The sequence below is a fragment of the Meles meles genome, chromosome 6 (genome assembly GCF_922984935.1).
Source record: "Meles meles chromosome 6, mMelMel3.1 paternal haplotype, whole genome shotgun sequence".
Classification (NCBI taxonomy): domain Eukaryota; kingdom Metazoa; phylum Chordata; class Mammalia; order Carnivora; family Mustelidae; genus Meles; species Meles meles.
In genome coordinates, this window is record NC_060071.1 from 57,645,116 (window position 1) to 57,667,940 (window position 22,825).

Here is a 22,825-nt window from a genome sequence, read left to right on the forward strand (position 1 = left end):
CATATAGTACATCATTATTTTCAGGCGTAGTGTTCAATGATTCAACAGTTGGTTATGACCCCAGTGCCCAATACATCATGTGCCCTCCTTAACACCCATCACCCAGGTACCCCATTCTCTCACGCCCACCCTTTCTGCAACCCTCAGTTTGTTTCCCAGAGTTAAGAGTCTCTCTATGGTTTGACTCCCTCTCTGATGACTTCCCATTCTGTTTTCCCTCCCTTCTCCTACGATCTTTGGTGCTATTTCTCTTATTCCACACATGTGTGAAACCATATGATTCTGTGGATTTGTTTCTATTCAAGTGTCTGCATTCAAAATATACTCTTGCAGAGAAACAATTTTATATGTGGCAGCCATATTTCTGCCTGTCCCAAATTCATGGAACCAAAATGCTCCCACTTGGTAGCCTTCTTCAGAAAATAAAGGACTACAGAAGCTGTCCAACAGAAATACAAAGTCAGTCACCAATGTGAACCACATTTATAATTTCAGATTTTCTAGTAGTCACATGAGCAAAAATAAACAGGTGAAGTTCATCTTAGTAATATATTTCATTTAAATAGATATCTAAAAATATTATCATTTAACAAGCCTGAGAAATCATTTCAAGTCTGAGAAATCATTTTTGAATCATTCTATATTAGCTTTTCATAGCAAGTCTTCCAAATCCAGTGCATTTGAGAATTACAGCACATTTCAAGTCAGACTAGTCACATTTCAAGGGCTCCATAGTCCCTTGTGGCTCATGACTTTTGTATCGGATGGTTATATATCCAGACATTAACTAGTTAATGCATTTACTCAACAAACATTTGTTAAGTGTCTCCTACATGGTAGGTACTGAGTTAGACAGCAGAAGTTTAGTGGCGAGCCGGGATAGCCCCAGGCCCATAAAGAATACAGTGTAATGGGGGTAGAGAGCAGTAATAAAATAGTCATAATAATAAATGAAATATTGCAATTGTGAGTCATTCTCCCAAGCAGAGGTCTGTGGTGTTATAAAAGCATAGAGCAGGGAGGTAGTCACATAGAAGGGGAATCCTTTATGGCAGCTCCGTCAGTACCCAAGTGTTGGAGCACAGGGGCCCTTTCAGTAACGAAGATGGAATGGAATGTGCATAATTTGAGGGTGTCAGGGTCATAGGAAATGCCACACCTCACCTATCCTGTGCCTTCAGATGTGACCTTACACAAATCACAGAACAAAATCAATTTATATCCTCTTTGAAAAATGCTTTCTAGTGCAAGAGATTCTGTAACCTCCTCTGAGTGTCTATTAATCTTCATGATCATCTGAAAACTGTATCAAACAAATTCTAACCCAAAACAATGAATCAGCCTTTTTTTTTTTTTTTTTTTTTTTTTTGGGCCTCTCATGCAGAGCGGACAGCTTTTTCTGAAGGGGAAAGGAATAATGAGAGTTCTGAAGGAGGTGTTGGGGAACAACTGTGCTCAATATTCCCCTAAAAAAGGAAACCGTTCCCAAGTAAGAAGGGAGGCAAACCCCTGCTTCTGTCTGTGCAGAGATGGCCTCCCCAGTGCCCTTGACTGCACTTAGACAACTGAACAAGACTTGGAGCACAGGCTACACAGCGGGTAGTAAGAAGCAGTGAGTTTTGGCTCATGTGTTTTCCTCCCTCATTCGAGTCTTTCAAGAGCCCTCCCGGGTAACAAGGCCATCCAACTCTCCATCTCAGCCTGACCACAGGAACACAGACCTTGCCAAAAGTCCAGCCAAGCTCTATTTTATTCATTCCCCAAAGCTCGTGGATGTTTTCAGCCAGTCTGTCTCGGATCTTTTCTAGGTGAGGGGGCAAAACAACCTAAAAGGAAAAGAAACAAGTGTGAGGTCAGCAGTACCAGAACTAGTCGTATTGAAATCTATCATAAAAATGCATGTGGATAAGGTGCCAAGTTGAATTCACTACACATCCCCCAGGAGGGGCTGTTCCCAGAGGTTCCTTTTTCCCGGGAAGGACTGTACTGTTGCAACCCACCTGTCTGACCCAGATGCTTTCAGAGATTCCTTCCTCTCTGGGCTTCCCCTTTGCCTATGCTATGCCTTCTCAGTCCTCCTTGTAGCTACTTGTAGCTGTGTTCTATGTTCTTCCCATGTGAATACTTCCGTGGGCCTCCTCCCCTCTGTCCATGCTCTTTCCTTGGGAGATCTCACCCAGCCATAGACGGTCACTCTCAAGTCTGTATGTCTCCAGCCACGGTCTCTCCCAAAGTTCACACCTACAGTTCCAATTGTCTGCAGGATTTTCCCAACATGCTATCGAAACCAAATTCATGTCTTTCCCTCAAAACTTCTTTCCTGTTTTTCTCCTCTCTTTTTGTGGAATAACCTGCCATTGCTTCAAGCCTGGAAGTTATCCTAGTGTCTTTCCTCTCGACATAACTTGTCCTCTCCCACAACACCATCAAATCAGTCACACAATTGATCATGTTCATTTTTGAAGGATCTTTCTCAAGGGCCCCCTCCTCTAATCACTCAACCTTATTATTTTCTCCTTGGATCATTGCAAGAGCTTCACAGGTGGTTTCCTCAACTGCCCACCAATCTACCCTCCACAGTGTGGCCAGAGTGATGAGTCTACAACAACAAAACCACATCAAAGCACTCTCCTCCTGGGTGTCTCCCAAGTGTTCCTTGAGTTCCTAAGACACAAACTAGATATGTTAACCAAGTATATAGTGTCCTCCTTCACCACCGTGGTCCTCCCAAACATATCCCCTCTAACCTTCTTGGAATTCTCACAGAAGGTCACAGTATTTCACAGTTCTGTGTCCTTGTATTTGCAATACTTACCCTTATTAATCCCCCCCACAACACACATAATATGTACACACACACACACACACACACACACACACACCTCTCTACACCACATAACAGATGACTGGACACTCTCCTAGACCAGCTTCTAGATGGGAATCTCTGAGCCCTTTTCCAGCTAGGCTCTATCCTTGGGCCTTGTTCTCCAGACTCCAGTTGTAGAAAGGATCCCGCTAAATCAGTTTGGTGAGAATCCACCACCCTAGATATCTGATCACCCCCCATCTCTGTGTCCAATCACTCCCTGTCCAATCACCCCCCAGGGGATATCAGATTGCCTTCTATCTGTCCTGCCTTCAAACAGAATTCTGTGAGATCAGTTTAGCAAGAATCTATCCCAACCTCCAAGGTTTCTCTTAGTAATTTCCCTTCCACTGACTTGCCCCTCTTCCCCAGCTTGCTCTCCTTGGCTGTAAATCCCACTTGATCTTACTGTACTCAGAACTGAGCCTGGCTCTACACTAAAGTTCCTTTCCTCCCCTTTTTATTTAGCTCCTAAGTAAGATCTGTTTTCACTGCATTAACCGTTGTCCCACTTTGGTTTTAATCCAAACACCCTCAATATCCATTCTTCTAAATTTAGCTCGACTTCCCTTTGGGAAGTCTTCCCCAATTACCTTCAGGGAGAATTTCTCTGTGTGTTCCTGGCACTTTGCTCATATTTCTCCACAGAGGTCACACCCTGAGGGCCCAAGTTGTTCTCCTTTCCCTCCTCCTATTTTTAAAAATTTGCTACTATTATGACAGCAAGAATGATAATAATAATTATTCTCATGTTTATTCATTGGCAACTTTTAAGAAACAGGAGATTTCGTGTAAAAAAAAGTCCTGATTTCTTGTTTGTTTTGATCCCTTGAAAGATCACTAACATTGGGCTCACACTTTTACCTGGCAGTTATCAGCTGGAGGGCCTGTGCATTTGGCCTACTTCATTTCTGCATCACCTGCCAGGGCCTTGCAATCCTCAGTATACCAGTAAGGTTATTAGTGTTTCCACTATTACAAAAATCCTGATTTTTTTTTTTTTTTTTGAGGGGGACAGCTCTGGGAGAAAATTATTTTTTTTAGTAAAAAAAGTATATCAAATATCGTATATAAAGAGATCATGGAGAAAAACACCAATAACATATTTAACTTATACTTTATAATCACTATCTGCCTTTCAACGAAAGACATTTAAAAATCAACTTAATTATCAAAGAGTCAAAGTTAATAACTGGAATGACGTTTCAATAAAGAGCAAAATAGGGGAAATTATTAGCAAACAAATTGTAACTGTATCTGGGTTTTACTGGTCAACCAAGATAATTTTTAAACTTAGTGCTCCTTAGGTAATCACAGACTTAAAGGGGATTTGCACGAGGGAGGAAACACAACCTTCGATAAAAAGAGAAAATGTGGAAAGAGGCCACCAAGGGAAACCCAAATCATCATTTTAGTGACCTCAATTGGTGATTACCTTGCACAGAGTAACACTAGCTTGCTAACTGTCTTGGGGTATCTGGGGCTGGGCTGCCTGAAGCTGGGCTCCCTCTTCCCAGGGCTTAGCCAGTGGCTGGGGTCTTCAAGCCCTGGGTGCAAGTAGTACTTAGGACACGGCTCCAGTCAGCAATACTTTGCCCGCAAACTGGTTACTGTGCCCGAGGGAGGTTGGAGTCAACTCTGTACATATTTAACTTCTCCTTTGACAATAATTTCCCAGAATGCTAGGTCCTAAAAATTACAAGGCCTCATTCAAGATAATAAATTGCACCTTTCCTACAAGACCTTGCCTATTATTCAATTCCCTGGGAACATCTCCCTAGTTTCAGGGTCCATGCAGATTCAACTATGGGTCTGGACCTCAAAGGTTCTTCTGGCTTGCTGATTTATCTGAGATCTTCGATTTTTCAGATCTTCAGTTCTGCATGTGTGGACGCATCTCCCACTCCTTGGTCAAGTCTTCCTTTCCTTCCTCATCAAAACTTCCCCTCATGTTTTTGAGGCCCATTCCTTCCAGGAGACTTTTCCTCATACTCGTTTCTAATGATTCAGTGAGGGGTGGTGCAGAGAAGTAAGTACCATGCTCACGCTCTCCCCTCACTTGGGGTCTGGTAGCCTTGTGTTCATGTGAAAGCTAGTTTAGTACTTTGGCCCTCAAGCTTAATATGTAGGAAACACAGGAACGAGAGGGTCCAATTCCCAGGATCATCTCTGGCCCATCAACTTCTCCCCAGTTTCCTATCAACCTTCTTAACGCAAACTACTTTCAAGGTGTTACACTGGGCTCTGTGAGGCAGGCCGAGAAATGTTGCTCTTTCCACTCTAAGCAAATTCACAATAATGAGCTGTGGAAGGTATGAAGCAAATTCAGGAACATGAACACATGGCAGAAATGTAATAGGGTCACATGAATATTATGGGGAAGTAACATGCTGGAGACCTTCTATAGGTCAAGAGAGCTATATTCCTACAAACTATCAACCCAGTGTGTCTCAGAGACAGGTCCCTTGTCATTGATTTTAGAATAGTGACTTGAATGGCACTGGTGTGGAGGAAATACCCAAAGCTATTGTTTATGCCCCTTATCTTGAGCATGTGAGTGTGTCTCTCTCAAAACAGAGACCCTGGGAAGGGAAAAAAATGTCCATTTATGAGCACTTTCCCCTCGTATGCACTACCTCATTTCTTTGAGTTTTATTTCCAACTCTTCTCCTATGCACTCTCCTTCCTCCAAGCATCCAGCCACAGAAGAATATTTATTTCTACCTGTCCCTACTTTTTTTTCCTTTTTAAAGTTTTTATTTAAATTCTAGCTCGTTAGCATACAATGTTATATTAGTTTCTGTTGTACAGTACAGGGATTCAGTGACTCCGTACATCACCTGGGGCTCATCATGGTAAGTGTGCTCTTCACCTGCACCAACCCCCCCACCTCCCTTCTGGGCACCACCATTGTGTTCTGTATAGTTGAGAGTCTGTTTCTGGGTTTGCCTCTCTCTTCCCCCTTTGCTTGTTTGTTTTGCTTCTTAAATTCTACATATGAGATCATATGGTATTTGTCGTCCTCTGACTTATTTTGTTTAGTGTAATACCCTCTAGTTCCATCCACATTGTTGGAAAGGGCAAAATTTCACCCTTCTTTATGGCTGAGTAATACTACATCTCACACACACACATACACACACACACACACACACACACCCCACCTCTTCTTTACTCATCAGTTGTTGGACACTGGAGTTATTTCTGTAACTCACCCTTGGATACCCCTCCCTATTTAAATTTATTAAAGGCCCTGGCTGAATTCTATCCTAACTGGACTTCTAGAAATATTCCAGCCTAACAGGTGTCCCTAGCACGTATTTGTGCTACAGTTCATTTTGCGTTTATTACATTCAGAATTAGAAAACAATAATACATTTGCTTTTACCTCTTCGACTTGGTTGCGAATTCCCAGAGAGTACTGCATATCTCTGCCTGTACCTCACAGAGCCCTGCCTGTAGCAAGCGATCAACTTGCTCTCTGAGAAATCCTTAAAGAGCTCAATCTATACATATGGTGGAAACAAAGAACAGCTGTTCGTATGACATGACAATGATATGGAATGGCTCAAAGACAACACAGAGAGAAGGATTTAGCCCTATGACTTCATTTCTGTGGGTTACCTCCCGCTGGCAGCTGGAACCTACCTGACTGGTGTCGATGGGGCATGGGATGAAGGAGGCTTGGGAGAGGGACTGGGTTGTACCCAGCAGATCTCTAATGCCTTCCGTGTCACGTTTATATTCTTTCACAGGTTCTAATCTCATCTTTTCTTTTGGAAGTAAGGCTTCATAGCAAGGGGCATAGCCAGAGGGAGGCAGGAACTTAAATTCTCCATGACGTCCACCCATCAGGAAACGCACTCTGTAGCATTTGGAGAGACCAGGAAGAGAGAGGTTAAAAAAAGAAATCCCAGCCCAAGTAAGTAAAAATTCAAGATCAGCCATCCCACTTCCAAATTATTTGTTGGGAAGCACCTGAATTTGGGTTTACTGTAGCAAACAACGGAAATTATGCAATAAGGCAGTGGAGAGAAGGGTCTGCATGTGATCCTCAGCTGACCTGTGTCAGCTAAGTTCTTCAAAGTTAATTTATACAGAAATATCACTAGACTTTACAAATCATGTTTTCCCTTACTCTAGTAGACAAGTCATTATTGCAGATATTATTACTAGAGTACTGAAAAGGGTAACGGTGATGATGATACTATCCTCCAAAGAGGTCATACTACAAGTACAGCATAAAAAAAAAATAAAAGTACAGCATGAGGACTTCAAGTCTTTTTACTCGAGGGACATTACTCACCTATCAATTAAAGAAAAGAAAACACAGCATAACTATCTGGGGGAAATAGAAAATTCTAACCTTCAGAAGCAGGCCAAAGATGAAGTAATACCAGACTATGAAACACAAATGTTACATATGCCAGGTGCTATTATTTGAAGGGATACCCGGCAGACGCTGCAGTTCCCCAAAGCAGCCATATGAGGGCGACTCTGAAGAGGGATCGACATGTGGCCACAGCCATAGGAAGCCAACAGGGCATTAAGCATTTGCTCACTGGGGTACCAGTGCCTCTCTCAGGGGCACCATGACTCTGCTGGCATCCAAGCCTGATACTTGGTCCGCTCCAGCAGTGCCTGCAGAGACCTCCCAGGAAGGGGGAAAGACACCCGGGGGCTCACAGGAATGGCAGGCACTGATTTCCAGTGTACTGAAGTCTTTCAATATGTTAATTCAGCATTCTGGCTGAATTTCAGCCTCATATCTAGATTGGTTAGAGTTATAGATACATCCCAAAGCTCCCCTTGCAAGAAAGAGAGGACGACAGTGAAGCATTTCAAAATGACACTTCATACTCTCCCAGGTTTGTAACAAGAAATAGAGCTTTTGCAAATCAACAGCAACCATATTAATTGAGGAGGGAATAGGACCACAGTTTTAAGTAATTAAAGCACAAAAAGATATGCAGCCCTGCATGGTCAACATTCATGTACCACAGGAAAAATCAATACATACAGAGCATCTGCTCTCAACCCTCTTGCCCTCTTCCTCCCTCTGTAGAACGACGAGTTACTGAACCCATACGACGTGCTGTTCTCTGCACGGAAGACTCAGCAATGAACAAAGACTACAAAGATGTCCCTGGCATCACAGAGCAGGCATCCAACTAGAAAAAATAGTCATAATTACTGATGGGGAGATATCGAGGAGGGAATAAAGAGGGCAATGTGGAATGACTCCTGAAAGAGGGTGGCTCCTAGATTGGAATGCAGGAAGGTGTCTCTGAGGAGGAGACATGAGCTAACCCTGCGGGATAAAGAGGAGTTAAGGAGTCTAAAATCTGGAAAACTGAGCATTCCAGGCAGAGCAACAGCAAATGCCAAGGCCCCGAGGCAGGCAAGAGCCCAAGGGGCAGGAGAGAGGTGGGAGGGTGCAGTGCGAGATCAGGTAGAGTCTGCGAGCCATGGCAAGAAGAGGAGATTGTATTCAGGTGGGAAGCTTCAGCAAGTCTTTAAAGAGAAGAAATACAAGCTGCTTCTTGCTGCACTATGTTAAGAGATCAGCAGACCAATTAGTAGGTGTTCGGAGGCACCTGACACCAAACTAGTCACAGTGGGAGATGAGGATAGGCTGAACCAATGTGATGATGGACAAGATGGAAAGCAGGAGCCGGGTCCCAGTTTTGTTTTGGAATAAGGATTGTGAGGCTGGAGTGGGTACATGTGTGCAGGGACATGAGGTATGTGGAGGAAGCGTTATGACCCAGCAAAGCTCTCACAGCAAGACTCTACCAGACCTCACTTCCTTTCACTCGAATGTTCTGGTAGGACAGCCTTACAAGAGAGTCTCAGTGTTGGCTGAGTAATTGTGATTGTGGAAGTGGCCTAATTATGAAACCGGAAAATAAAACTCTCTCTCCAAGTGGGAGACATTAAGGGTTTTTTTTTCCTTCCCAATACAAATTCTTTATCCAAACAGCATTTTACAAAATGCTGTTTTAAAATTAATTATAGAAATCATAAGAACCCCGCCACTTTCCCATTCTGAAATACTAAACAGTGATATAGAATTAGAACCACAATAGTCCCTTGTGAATGTTCGTACATTAAATGTTACATAATGGGGCATGATATACATGTTTTAAGAATATGAACAATGACATTAAAACAAAATTGAGTCATTAGCCTTCAATGTCACTAATTTAGTGAACCTTCAGGAAATAATGACTAAGCCTTGAAATTATTGGTTGAGAACTTCCCAGTTCAACAGCAACATAGCAGACTGTGTTACTGACATGCTGAAATCGTGGGATAGAACTAGATCTTTTTGAGCAAAAGAAGATTGTGGGATTTTTTTTTTTTTTTTTTTTTGGTCTCTGTCTTCTCCTTGAGCATCCTTTCTGTGAGAAGCTGAATGCCTGAGAGCTCATACAGCAAGTGTATTCTTTGTTACTCACTAGTGTACATATTCCAAGAGCAAGTAAATCATCTCCTATGAGGTCTTCTAGCTGGACTTTATTCATGAGGTGTCTTGCCAATTCTGTTTCTTTTTAAAATTTCTCTTACGTTTTAACATTTGCTGTTATCTTCGGTATAGAGAGCGAATCAGAAAAGGTGGAGTGCCACGCAGCACATAGGGGAAATCACAATTTCTGTTTTTATATTCAGTTATTAAAAAGAGAATGATAATTTGGTTATATGTCTTCTCTCCTCTAATGGCCACAAAACGGTAAAATAAAAAATTTACATAGCCAGAAATCAGTGTTTACTGCTCACTGAAGCATTTGTCTCCAAATGTCATTACGCTATGCTTCAGTGGGTGGAAGAAACCGTCCTGGGTTGCTCCCAGAGACCTGCCAGACAGAAGCCCTGCCCACTCAGTAGATGGGATTGGACAAGAGTGGGTGCCAGGCACCCCTATGTCTGTGGCTCCTTCCCTCGCTGCCGAGAATTTCTTGGAAGGGCTCCAACAAACCACCACTAATATTGGTGGTCCTCCTCATAACTCTCTGGGAGATCCAGACTGACCAAGTCAAAGGAAATAACTAACGATAAAAGATAGGCTTCAAGGGAATAATCAAAAGAAATCCTTAAAACTCACTTTAATTATTTGAAGATATTAAAAAGGGATTCCCCCTCTTAGAGTTTTAGCAGAGGTTCCACAGACAGATAATTCAGAGGATGCCAATGTTTGCACACTCTGGATTGAGATGCTGGATCCACTATGAGGGTCTGTCCAAAAATGATGAAGCCAATGCAGCTTTAGCCTGTCACATACCTCCCCCCTGATAAGGGAAAGAAGTCATTTGGAGAGAACTGTCCAGGAGAAAGGGAAGGGAATGCACTCCTATCTGAAGTCAAATGCTGAGTGTTTAAGAACACCGAGAAGCTTGCAAGTGTCCCCTGGAATTTAGTGAGGGACATGTTTGCCTGGTGACAGAACAGAGAGTGAGAGAAGGAGACAGAGGGACAGAGAGGACCGCAAGGGAAAGAGCTGCCCTTCTGTTCAGGGTGGGACCAAGGACAATGTTCCTAGAAGGCCAGATAGACTCTGTGAGGGAGTCAACTGTCAGCTATCTTGAAAGGAATTAAACCCAGAAAGGCAAATGACTGCACAGAGATAAGAAACCCAGGAACTGTGGGAGGTGGGAAGCCTAGGCTTCGGGTCACCCAGAAGGGAGCAGCGAGCACAGGGGGTAAAGCCTGCGCAGAAGGAACAGCAGGGAGATGCTCACTGCCTAAGGCTCCAAGGAAACTACAAAAGGGTCCCAGAAGAGAAAGCAGCAGCAATTGTGTAAACACTCCAAGTCATTACATAAAGGTGGGCTGCCTGAGGCAGCGCTATACCCTCCCTCCTCACCCCCCGCAGCTCCCCCTGGGCTCAACAGAGGGTCTGAGGCAGAGCTGGCTGGCGCTGGAGGAGCCCGGTCTCCTGGCCTCTGACTGCAAGCTCAATGGGGAAGACCTCTCACATTCTGCTGCATACAAATCTGAGTTGTTTTTTTTTTTTCAAATCTGAGTTTTTAATAGCCAAATAGATGGCACTTTTATGTTACCAACAAGACTGTTCTCATTCTTACAAGGAGTAATAAAGGTTACAGAGTCTGCCCGAGAATTTGCCCAGAGCACGGATTTGAAGGCACAGCAAGAAAAACAACGAAGTTACAGACACATAGTCTACTTCTTTCAATAAATCCAGTATCTGGCCCTTAAGGTTTACCATCTGAATCCTTTGCCCCACTCATAAATGAGAAATTTCTAATGAGAATGTAAATCTCTCTTCTCCAGGTGCATTCTCTGCTGCTCCTTGGGCCTTACAGAATCTTCTGGCTTCACAGAAAATGTTAAATTTAAAACAAAAAGATAATTAAAGAATTGAGTTCATTAAAAGTAGTTCTTCTTGATCCTTGCATATTTCTCTACATTAATGGATTTAAAAATCAATTTCATTAATCAATTTAATCTCCTGCCCTAAAGTACCTGTTATCATTTTCTGGAGTTCTTCCTATAACTCAAGACATTCCATCAGCTCTGAAAGAAGGTTTCTTTCTTTTTCTTTCTTTTTTTTTTTTTCTTCCTGAAGTGATTACTGTAAGTGACTGTGTCCTTAGATCCCTCCACCTCAGAGATGAGCAATAGCTTCAGTAATTATCTGGGAGGAGGGAATTTTGGGGATATGTGGAAGAATTTTTTATTTCCTTGACTGATTTTGAAAACAGAGCAAATTATATTGAAAAATTCCTGCTAGTATTTGTAACTTAATCTTTTGAGACTTAGGCATAGCGGCTTGCCAATCTGCAGAAGAGATGACTACCTAGTGCAAGTTCTCGGATTTGAAAGACTGACCCATGAATAAAAAACACAGTAAAAATCAAGACAAGGCTTGTCATGCTCCAGAAGGATGACTCGGATTCCTTATCCACAGCTTACTTGCAAACATGTGATGTCACTTGAGACTGTCTTACTGGACATCTCACTGCTCTCATCTGCTACTGAATCTCTCCCAGACAGTGGGGAAAGTATTTAAAGAGGAAAAGGATACAGGCTGTGGTTAAGAGGAGGAAGAATTAACAAGCTTTGGCTGACCTGAATTCAACTCGGAAGGCATGATTCATAATTGTATCTTCAGTTCGTATCGCAAAGATGGGAAAACAATCTAAGTGATGCGTTCCCACATTCATACTTCTTTCTGGCCAGGGTTTGATGAAAGCCCACGGCAATCCAGCCAGTGCTCATCATGTTCTCCACAGAGGTATATTTATCTCAGCAATAATTTCCACAGCATTGACCACAGCACGCTGGAAATAGCGAAGCTGTTGGTTACCTGAACTTTGGCCAAGTCTGGTAGATACCAACAGAAAACAAACAGCAACCACAAATACCAACCACCTTTGGATATTGTTTTTATAAATCAGAAAGGGCTGGTAAAAGAGTTATGTGAGACTATTAAATAGATCAATGGGGGGTTTAACTATGGCTATAAAACACATTCTACTACAGCGATTAACTCATCCATTTTCTGCGAATCAAAAAGTATCACCCCAAGTTCACGTATGCTGTGGCTTCTGTGTCATGTTCTTGGTGTGGTTCATGCCAAGATGCCATCTTGCAGGGTGAGGCTGTATCTTCGTAAGGGGTTTGCTGGCGTTTAAGTAACTCAACTTTTTGGGTGGTTTCCAAAGTACAAATGCCTCATCCCAAATTCTGTCCTATAATCAATCAGGATTGTTACACTGAGGGCCTACTGCATGAATAGTATCCACAAACAAACCACACTGAGAAGAGAGCTAAGGAGGCACATTCATAATAGTTAGAAAAGAGAGTACATATTGATTTGTGAATTTTGTTAGCAATTACTGATGCTGCCTTTGACTTCACTATGGGTAAATCTAATTGAAAAAGATTTTTGCTTTTTGATGATTGCTGGAGGGACATCTTACTTAATCAGTTATTATTAACAACATAGTTTGTAGTTATAAAAATAATTATGAGGTCACAAATTCAAGACTGTGACCTCAGCAAAGACCATTAAATAGGAGGAAATGGGGGTATACAAGAGAAATCTAGTTAGAAGCCACACAGAAGTTGAAAATATATATGAGAAACAATCCTGAATGCTTCTATGATGGGAGAAGGCTCTCTTCCTAGATAGGCATGACCTTGTGCCTTGCTGGGAGAGACATTATAAAAACAGGCAAGTATTCTACTATATTAGGTGAAAACAAAAATTTCTTTTCAATTGTATTATCATTTTGTATATGAAAAATAAAATCTTATTCTTTTAGCTTTCAAATTTGCATTTTTGGGGGCAGTGTCATCCTTGATGTGTAGCACTGCTTTAAGGGGGATTCCACATTTTTTTCTAAGAGAGAGAGAGCGTGTGTGCGAATGTGTGTGTGCACACGAGAATGAGTTGCAGGGAGGAAGGGAGGGAGGAAGAGAATCTTAAGCAGGCTCCATGCAACATAGAGCCCTATGCGAGGCTAGATCTCACAACCCTGAGATCCTGACCTGAGCCAAAATCAAGAGTTGGATGCTTAACCAACTGAGCCACCCAGACTCCCCAGGCCTCAGGGTTTCTGTTTGCCTTCCTCATCTTGATTACTCACAGTGGAACTTGGCACAGAGGACTCAGTCACCTAGATCAACCACATTATTAACCATTATTTATTTTCAATAAGATATTTTCATTGACTTGAAATTAATATCCTGGTTTCTCTTTCTAGCTTTCTGTACAACTGAACTCAAGTAGTATAGAGAGAAACTTCTGGGTTTCAGCACCAAGTCATAGTTTACCAGTTGATATGAAAGTATTGGTATATTGATCCCGTTTGCTCACAAGTAAAAATAAATTCATTGGCTACTCTCCAACACAGGAGTAACACCTAGAATGACCGAGGATATCATGTGAGGGACTTGGATGTGCTTCATCAAAATGTGTTTCCCAAATGTGCACTCAATTCCATCTCTCCTCAGATCATATCATGTTCTGAGAACCAAAGACCGGAATATGTCAGAAGTGATCTTTTCCTGTTTTCCTGACAGAAAGGATGCTTGAGAGACATCAAGCCCCCTGGCACCACGTTCTAGCTTTCCACCTGTTCAGGGGCTGTAAGCAAGAAGCTCTCATAGCTGAAGTACAAACTTTTCAAGTCAACATATCTGGACAGTTTCTTAAATACTCTCACCAGTTGTGCCTTATAAATGGATTAGAAAAAGGAGCTGTCTAACCTTGGAACTTTGCTGTTCCTTTTCCTGTGTACTGAGAGGGCTGCATGCTCTGCTAACCTGGATGAGAAATGCTAGAAGAGTCTTCTATATGTGGATACATCTGAATCACCTATTTCTTCACCTCTAGCTGCAGTTCTTTGCCAAGAGATTTCAATAAGTCCTTGCCAATAAATAAATAAATAAATAAATTCACACACTTAAAAATCCTATATCATTGCCCTGAGGGATATTGGATGGATGAGTTAATGATTAAAAAATCATTATACAAGACTGTTGTATGGCCTTGCGAAAGTCCATTTGCCAGCAGACCAAAAAAGGTCCTTTTCTCCAGAGATCTGACTTCTGGCTAAGCGCTTCTCTCAGATGAGATGCTTGAGAAGCAGATGTACTTGCTCTGAAAACAAGTGTAACCCAGAGAGTGGGATGTGGTCAAAACAAGCAAAGAAGGGAAGGGTGGTGATGCTGGGTGAACAAGGCCATTAGTACCTACGCAAGCATGGTCCTGGGAACAGACTGCTCAGAGAGACCTTGTCTCTCCAAAGAAGGTATTGAGCCAACAGGTGGATGACCCAAAAGCTGTTACATCGTATCTAGACTTCTACTCATTCTCTTTCTTCCTGGGGAATGAAGCTGGGAGGACATACAGTGCTGTTCACCACCCTACCCCTGACTGCCAGAAGGTCTCTGTTCCAATCAGTTTTCTTTGTGCTTACAGTGTCTCCAATAATGCTCCTTGTTTTCTACATGCCTCTTATGGATATCAGTGAGGAATGATAGGTTACATCACATTTAAAATAGGAGAATTGAAATAAATTCTTTTTTAAAAATTAATTATTTTATTTTTTACTAATGGCAATAGCCTCAGCAGAGGGAAACACAGTTAAAAAACTTGCAACTCTACAATACAGTCACTGGGGCTGATAGAAGATTCTCTGGCTTGAAACACTGATGAGTAGATTTGCAGCCTTGGTGAAGTTTTACTATAGTGGGTTTCCATTTGTTAAAAGAATCTCAAAAAATGATATTTAACTTAAATATATTGTATCCATCTACATGAATAGGTTTACAAATATGTGCGTGTATGTATCTGTATTTTGTGTTACTCTGTATCATTCGCTTATACCATGTGTATTTGCCTGTGTCAAATGCCAAGGCTGAATATCATTTCCAAAGGATAAATCTTTATTTCTAAATTATTTAACTGAAACAGAACTAAACTTTCGTCCTCTGTTGGAAGATAATATGAACATGTCTTAGTTTATCAGTCTACCTGAGGTGCTGAGGCCCATCATGGTGCTGTCACTTTGGAAATCCACCCCCAAGCTCTGAAATGGTTTCTCTGTGGTCCGAACTCCAACCATCTGTTCTCCACACCCCTCCTCTCATGGCCCTTTCCAACGGCTTCCATGGAAACCAGTGTGATTCTAACTGTATTGACTCTAGTTTCCCACTCAGTTGACTGTGGTCTTTTTAACAAACAGGGATCAAGAAATTTTGGGGGAAGAAGACTCATAATGGGGTTTTGTGTTACAGATATTAAAACATATAGTCAGACTAAAAAAATACAGCATCTGGGGTGCCTGGGTGGCTCAGTCGTTAAGCATCTGCCTTTAGCTCAGGTCATGATCCTAGAGTCCTGGGATCATAGCCCAGCATCAGGCTCCCTGCTTAGTGAGGAGCCTACTTCTCCCTCTCCCACTCCCCCTGCTTGTGTTCCCTCTCTTGCTGTCTCTGTCAAATAAACAAACAAAATCTTTAAAAAATAAAAAAAAATACAACTTCTAACTGGTACAAGGGAAAAGGCAGAGCCATGAACACAATAGTTCACAACAGTATGTAGAAAAACAGCTTGTGTAGTATAAATCCAATTTAATGTCAAAATATTGAGATAGATAAATAAAAGGTAATACGATTATCTCTGGCTGGTATGATTTGGGTTCTTGGTATTTCTTTGACTTGCATTGTTTTTATAAAAGGGAAAAACAAAAAATAACAGAAAAATAAAACTAAGTGTGAAAATGTAAATCATAAACTGGGAAAATATTTGAAACCAGTAACACAGTATTAGTGTTACTAATACTAATACACAGTATTAGTCTTAATGTAGAAAAAATTGCCCCTAGAATTAATATCAGAAAGGCAGAGAAGACAAAATAAAAACATTGGGCTGAGATAATATGTAAGAACAGTAAGTATAAAAAATGCTTAACCACATTGATACATTGGTAATCAAATAAATAGAAAATGAAAACTTTATTCTCAAATTAGCAAAGATAAAAAATAACCAATAACAGTAAAAGTTAATGAATATCCAGTCGGTTGGATATTCCCATATGTTGCTTTAAATGATACTATACTATCCTTTATCTGAAAATTTTGGAGTTGTGTTTCAGACTTCAGAATTCTTTAGATTTTAAAAAAGAAAGTCTACATAGCATGTATTAAATAGAACAACCAGTATTTCTGCAGTTAAACACGCAAATATTTAAAAGAAGTAAAATAAAAGAAAGACTAAAAGCAGCCTCATTTCTGCTGACAACAATTTTACCACAAAATGAATTCAGGTCAAAGTCTGCAGTAAAATGAGTTTTAAAAAAATACCAACTTATGGGTTTCAGAGCCTTTGAGATTTCAAAACTGTTGATCATGATTTCTGAAGTGTTCTATACAATCTTTCTGAAAATCTACGTGGCTATGTGATTATAAATTTAGACTTCAAAAAAGTTCATACCTTTTGACCTCCTTTTAAGAGGATCTTAACAGAAATGCAGACAGAGGTATGCTCAAGGATGTCCATAATAATTTTACTTATAAAGATAAAAATGGAAGTGTCATGAAAGTCTAAAAACAAAGTAACAGGCATATTATGGGACAGCCAATAAAAAGATATTATACGGCTATAAAAATTGTTTAGGAGGATACATAATGACTGAGGAAAAGGCCCATTAGTGTGTTGTTGAATGAAAAATAATTAAGACAAAACTTCATATACAGTGTGACGTCAATTAAAAAATCCTCATATATGCATAAACTAAAAGACTTGAAAATACACCAAAATATTAGTAGACATTACATTATAGTGAGATCATGGATGATACTGTCTTACTTATAACAATATCTTTCAAATTTTTAACAATGAGCATGTAATTTTCAAAATAATTTTTTTTAAAGATTTTATTTTATTTGACAGACAGAGATCACAAGTAGGCAGAGAGGCAGGCAGAGAGAGAGGGGGAAGCAGGTTCTCCGCCGAGCAGAGAGCCCGATGCGGGGCTTGATCCCAGGACCCTGAGATCATGACCTGAGCTGAAGGCAGAGGCTTAACCCACTGAGCCACCCAGGCGCCCCCAAAATAATTACTAAAGCAAGGTTCTACATAGATCTTATTTATCTTACTATATTTGGACATTATGAAACTCTTGGCGGAGCTATGTATTCAACAAGTATCTACTGAGTCAGTGATTCTGGAATATTCTCCTGCTTTCACTATCATTGTGGTGGGGAAAGCACAGGCATGCAGGGAAGTCACCCATGGCATGGAAGTCCAAAGAGATATTACCACGCTCCCCAGCTCACAGAAGCTACTCTTCATGGAATCCCAGGCTTCACTTACTTGACACCTGCTGAGAAGCTCACCACAGGGAAGAAGAGCCCATCTGTGTTGAAGTTCTCAAACATCCCCTGCACAGGCTGCCCGTTGATGCGGAAGGAGATGCTGGGCACTCCAAGGTCGAGGCAACAGCTCACCACGTCGTCTGATCTCAGGAGGTGTTGGTTGATGGAGGCTACGGCTCTGGGTATGCGGCCTGGTGAGCAAAGAACAAGAAGGTGTGTGGGACTCTGGAGAAGGCGCTCACAGGCCATCCATGGGCGGTGGGGCGGCATGGAGGCACACAGGGTGTCTGGATATGCCTCCGCATTTAGAACACAACTTGGCTCTCCTGTCGTGAGGCGAGCAATGAGAAAGGATTTCCTGAGCTTGTGAGAGGGCAGCCCGAGACAAGAGGAGAGTCTCAGAGGAAACTCTCAAATGGCCAGCGATGAGAATGAACATGAATTCAACCCCCTGAACGTGAGCTCAGATTCTGGCCGCATGTTTGAAGTAATGAGTAAATTGCTTTGCTGCGTGTGGGTGGTGTGGGTCGTGCGTGCGTGCGTTCATTCCCAGATGCCCAAAGACCTTGCCCTCTTCCAGTTCCTCTAAAAGGTATGACCACTTTAGCCCCGGATGTAGGAGCCATCAAGGTGAATAAAGGCAAGGTCATCCAGCCTTTAAACTGTGTAGCACAGTTTGCTTGTTTCTTTTAAAGAATTCTATTAGTTCGGGGGTGGGTATTGTGGAGGGCACATATTGCATGGAGCACTGGTGTGGGGCCTAAACAATGAAATCTGGAACACTGAAAAGAAATTTTAAAAAATAAATAAAAATTAAAAAAGAATATAAAAAACAAAGTTCCTGGTACTTAGATGAAAAAGTGTTAACAGTTGTATTAAAAATAGCATCACAGTTAAAACTGAGTACGATTAAAAGAAAAAAGAAAAAAAGAGTTCTATTAGTTTGTACCAGCAGGGAAACACATTGCCCAATATATACTGTATGGATGATTATTGTTCCTATTACCACATAATCTCTTTCATAAGATGATCTGTAATTTCCTGACCTTACCTAAAGTCATGAGAAAATCACCACTCAGGATTTCTGTGTCACACCATCTCATTTTGGAAATTCTCAAACTAAATTATCATAACTAACTTTCCTATCCCCCACCAAGTTTAAAATTCTATTAGCAAGAGAGCAGTGAAGAAGCACACATTAGGGATTAGAATGGAGTTTCAGGCAAAAAAAATTATAATATATATATATTTTACTATAGAAGTAATACATGTTCATTACAAATGTTCATAATACATATAGAAGAATATAAATAAGAAAACAATGTAACTCAATAAAAAAATGCTTTTACTTTCGAACACACACATACAAATTTTACCCAAACTAGGGTATTGTAGGTTTTGTGACTTGTTTTTTCTACTTATCACAAACACTTGATTGTATAATGGAATATTCATTAGGAACTGCATTTTAATGGCTTCATAATAGGCCATAATAAAAAAACCCTCTTATGATGGGTACGTGAGTTGTTTACAAATTTTTTACATGTATCTATGCTATGTAACATTTCTTATCTCAGCTTAGAACTTTGTAATGTTTCCATTGGTTATTGCTATTCTAGTAGTAGGTTCTAAACAAAGTGGTGGATTTTAAAATAGTGAAGCTGCTGGGAGCAATATATAGAAAGTCTAGTTGTTAAGCAGCTGCCTTCGGCTCAGGTCATGATCCCAGGGCTCTGGGACTGAGCCTGCATGGTGCTCCCTGCTGAGTGGGAAGCCTCCTTTCTCCCACTCCCCCTGCTCATATTCCCTCTCTTACCATCTGTCAAATACATAAATAAAATCTTAAAAAAATAATAAAACAGTGACTCCTTAATAAAAAGTATTAGGTACTTCCTTCAGGTTATTATAATGGCAACTGACAAAACCATATTGTGTTTCCTCCCACCCTTCTGCAAACATTCATGAGGCTCATGAGCAATACTAGGTATGGGGCTGGGGGGTCCAGGACACAAAATCCAGTTCCTGACCCTAAGAAACCCATACTCTGGTGGGAAATAAACATTTAAATAATTACAATTATGTGTAATTACTGGAATGAAGATGTATACAAGGTAGTTTCTTCTAAGATAGAAGAAGGTGCCAAGTTGGCCTAGGAGCATGGGACAAAATTCAAAGGATCAAAGATCCACTAGATAGATAAGAGTATTCCAGATGGAAGTAATAACTTATGCAAAAGGAATGTAGGACACACCTCTCGAACAGTGAGGCATTGGTAAGGCAGGAAGGGAGGGATTGATGGAAGCTTGAGGAGGAGATGTGGTAGGGGAACAAAGCTGGACTAACATACAACTTGGACTATTTGCACCACAATGTGCAGTGACATACACATTAGCCTGGGATGGCCTTGGAATTGGCTGTTGTAACTTTATACCTTGCTTCATTACAGAGAATGAGGAACAAGTTCATTTAATACAAAGGAATCTAAGCCAATCTTGAAGAGCACATAGGTTCGACACATTTCCAGTTTCTCTATTTGAGAAGCCTGAGTACTCTTGGTTCCTTTTTTGAAGTTTATGTATTCCAGGTCCCCAAAGCTTTTCCTCCTTATCCTAATCAAGTCTGCTATGAAAGGAATTGATGATAGTAAAACTCAGCAAATCCTGCTACAATGGTCTCATCCTCAGTCTTTCTTATGTTCCCATTAAAAACTCATCTTTCCTGCTTGGAATATTTCTTTTTCCTTTTACTTAACTTCTGGACAGTATCACAGTAGTCATCTGAAAAAATTCCAAGAGACTTCTGTGAACTTGGGAACACGAAGAAGTTAACTGAAATGGTCAGTGGATCAATTAATTTTAAAGGTATTCCAATTCTTGCTGGAGAAAAATACAAATTAGGAAAAAAATACAAATTAGAAGGCCCTTTACTGTTTTGAGACTCCTTTAAAATAGTACACACTGACAGTGTTGCATGGCGATGCCAATGCCCGCTCTTGCCACTGGCCCAGAGCATGCTGTTGGCTTCTATGCCAGCCTGAGCCTCTGCCAGTAAAGATCCAGAACGCTTTCATGAGGGACAGTCTTCATGCTTTGATGCCCTCAGAAGCTGAATTCCAAGCTTTATTTAGCCTTAATATGCCATAGTTGCCAAGCATCTTCCTGAGGAATGGCAGCTGGGAGAATTTCTCCTGTCTGGCTTCCTCCCTTGGTGGAAAACCACCACCAGGATGAGCAATTATATCCCTGTGGCAAATGCCACTGCCTTTTACAAAATTCCTTTTTTTCTAAGAGAATGGACACCAAGTAGAAGTTGCTGCTGGAACACAAAGATCATCAACAGGCAAAGTGAAATCAGGGCTTGAGACTATGTTTAAAACGTATGCAGAGGGACGCCTGGGTGGCTCAGTGGGTTAAGCCGCTGCCTTCGGCTCGGGTCATGATCCCAGGGTCCTGGGATCGAGTCCCGCATGGTCTCCTTGCTCGGCAGGGAGCCTGCTTCTCTCTCCACCTCTGCCTGCCTGTGTGCTCTCTCTCTCTCTCTCCTTCTCTCTGACAAATAAATTAAAAAAAAATTTTAAAACGTATGCAGAATACAGAGTTGGGACCCACATTATCTAGAAACTAAAGGGAGACTGTTGATAATTACTGGATAGGAAGCATATGCTTAGTACTTAGAGCAATGTCTGGAAAGTGTATTTGAAGAAAAAAGTCCATTTCATATAATATTCATGTTGTAAAAGATCATCTGATAAGGTATATTTACTTTTAAAATGTGAGTAGTGTGAAGATTTTCCAACTAGAAAATAAGGAATTTGTGCAATGGCTTCTGCACCCTGTTTTATAAATCTGTTCTCATCTAAAGGAAGAAATCTCTAACCCTATGAGGGCATTTGAAGCTCCAAATGATTGAGAAGGGTCCTGTACCCCACATTTAAACAAGATACTTGTCCTTCAAATTGCTCCATAGTGAGGTGGTCTTGGGGTGGGGAGCAGAAGTGAAGTCACAGAGGGCTGAGTTCAAATACCAAGTTTTTATAGGTGATTTTACTAGAAAGTCAGTTTCCACATATCTATGAAATGGGGACAGTAATGCCCACATTGATGCTGTCAAGAGCTGTTTATAAGGTACCATGATGATTCCTATGATTTTAATGAAACAAATGACTGATGTCCTATATACCACTCAAGAGGTATCGCGTGTAGTGATAAATGGACATTTCTAGAACCAGACTCCCTGGGTTTGAGACTGTCTCTGTAAGTCACTGTGTGACCCTGGGCAAGTTACTTACTTTTGTGGACTCAAGTTTCCTCATCTGTCATATGAAAATCATGTCATGAGGTTGTTTTGGGTTGTGAATGAATTATTCTCTGTGGGGCGGTTAGGAGAGTGCTTGATACATTGTAACCCACCATAAATACTATCATGATCAGTTTTGTTTCTATAACTCTAGAAACTTTAATTACTAGGGGTAATTAAACCTACTGTTACTAGGGTAACAGTAGATAAAAATGCCAAAACATTGTAGTACTGCCTTTTGTAAACCAGGAAAAATTAGCAATATGGAGAATCATAGCTTTGAGGGCTAAGTCTAGAAAGTGATTTGAAAAGTCATTGAATTGCATTATTAAAATCAGTAAGTCTCTCTATTGAAGACAGTGCTTAAAAAAATAGTCACTTTCAAGTAGGTTTAATGTACCTGACCCTTCAGAACAACAAACAGAAGGGAAATTGAGGAAGGGAAGCACAGTAGTTACAGAGCTGAAGCTGTCTTAACTGCTTTTCCAGGTTTAGGAACTCCATAATCCTAGCGACCATCCACTGAAACAGGCTGGGGAGTCATTTGGCCTCTCCTTGCCTGAAGAAACTGCCCCTCACTCAGAGGCTTGGGCCATCCTGAAGGTCGCAGGGAGCTCAGAAAGGCCATTCCAAACTGGCATTTGAAGATAAAGGACCAATCCACTTTATCATATGCTGCACATCTTCAAATTAATCCAAGGACAGATTACTGCAGGATTTAGCCTCTTCTGATGAGTAATTTAGGCAACTGGAAACACTGATGTTCAGCATTTCCATGGCCCCAGGCACTGCCGAGTTTGGCACTTAAATGGA

General features: G+C 41.1%; 1 protein-coding gene across 1 annotated transcript in view; it reads right to left on the bottom strand.

The window, feature by feature from the left end:
• Positions 1-22,825, bottom strand: part of RYR3 (ryanodine receptor 3) — a 513,582-nt gene that overhangs the window by 200,957 nt on the left and 289,800 nt on the right. Inside the window, exons 19-21 of the mRNA XM_046008318.1 lie at positions 17,715-17,907; positions 6,515-6,731; positions 1,722-1,826 (exon numbers count right to left, since the gene is read on the bottom strand). Of these exons, the coding sequence (XP_045864274.1) occupies positions 1,722-1,826; positions 6,515-6,731; positions 17,715-17,907 (515 nt within the window). The remainder of the gene's footprint in view (positions 1-1,721; positions 1,827-6,514; positions 6,732-17,714; positions 17,908-22,825) is intronic.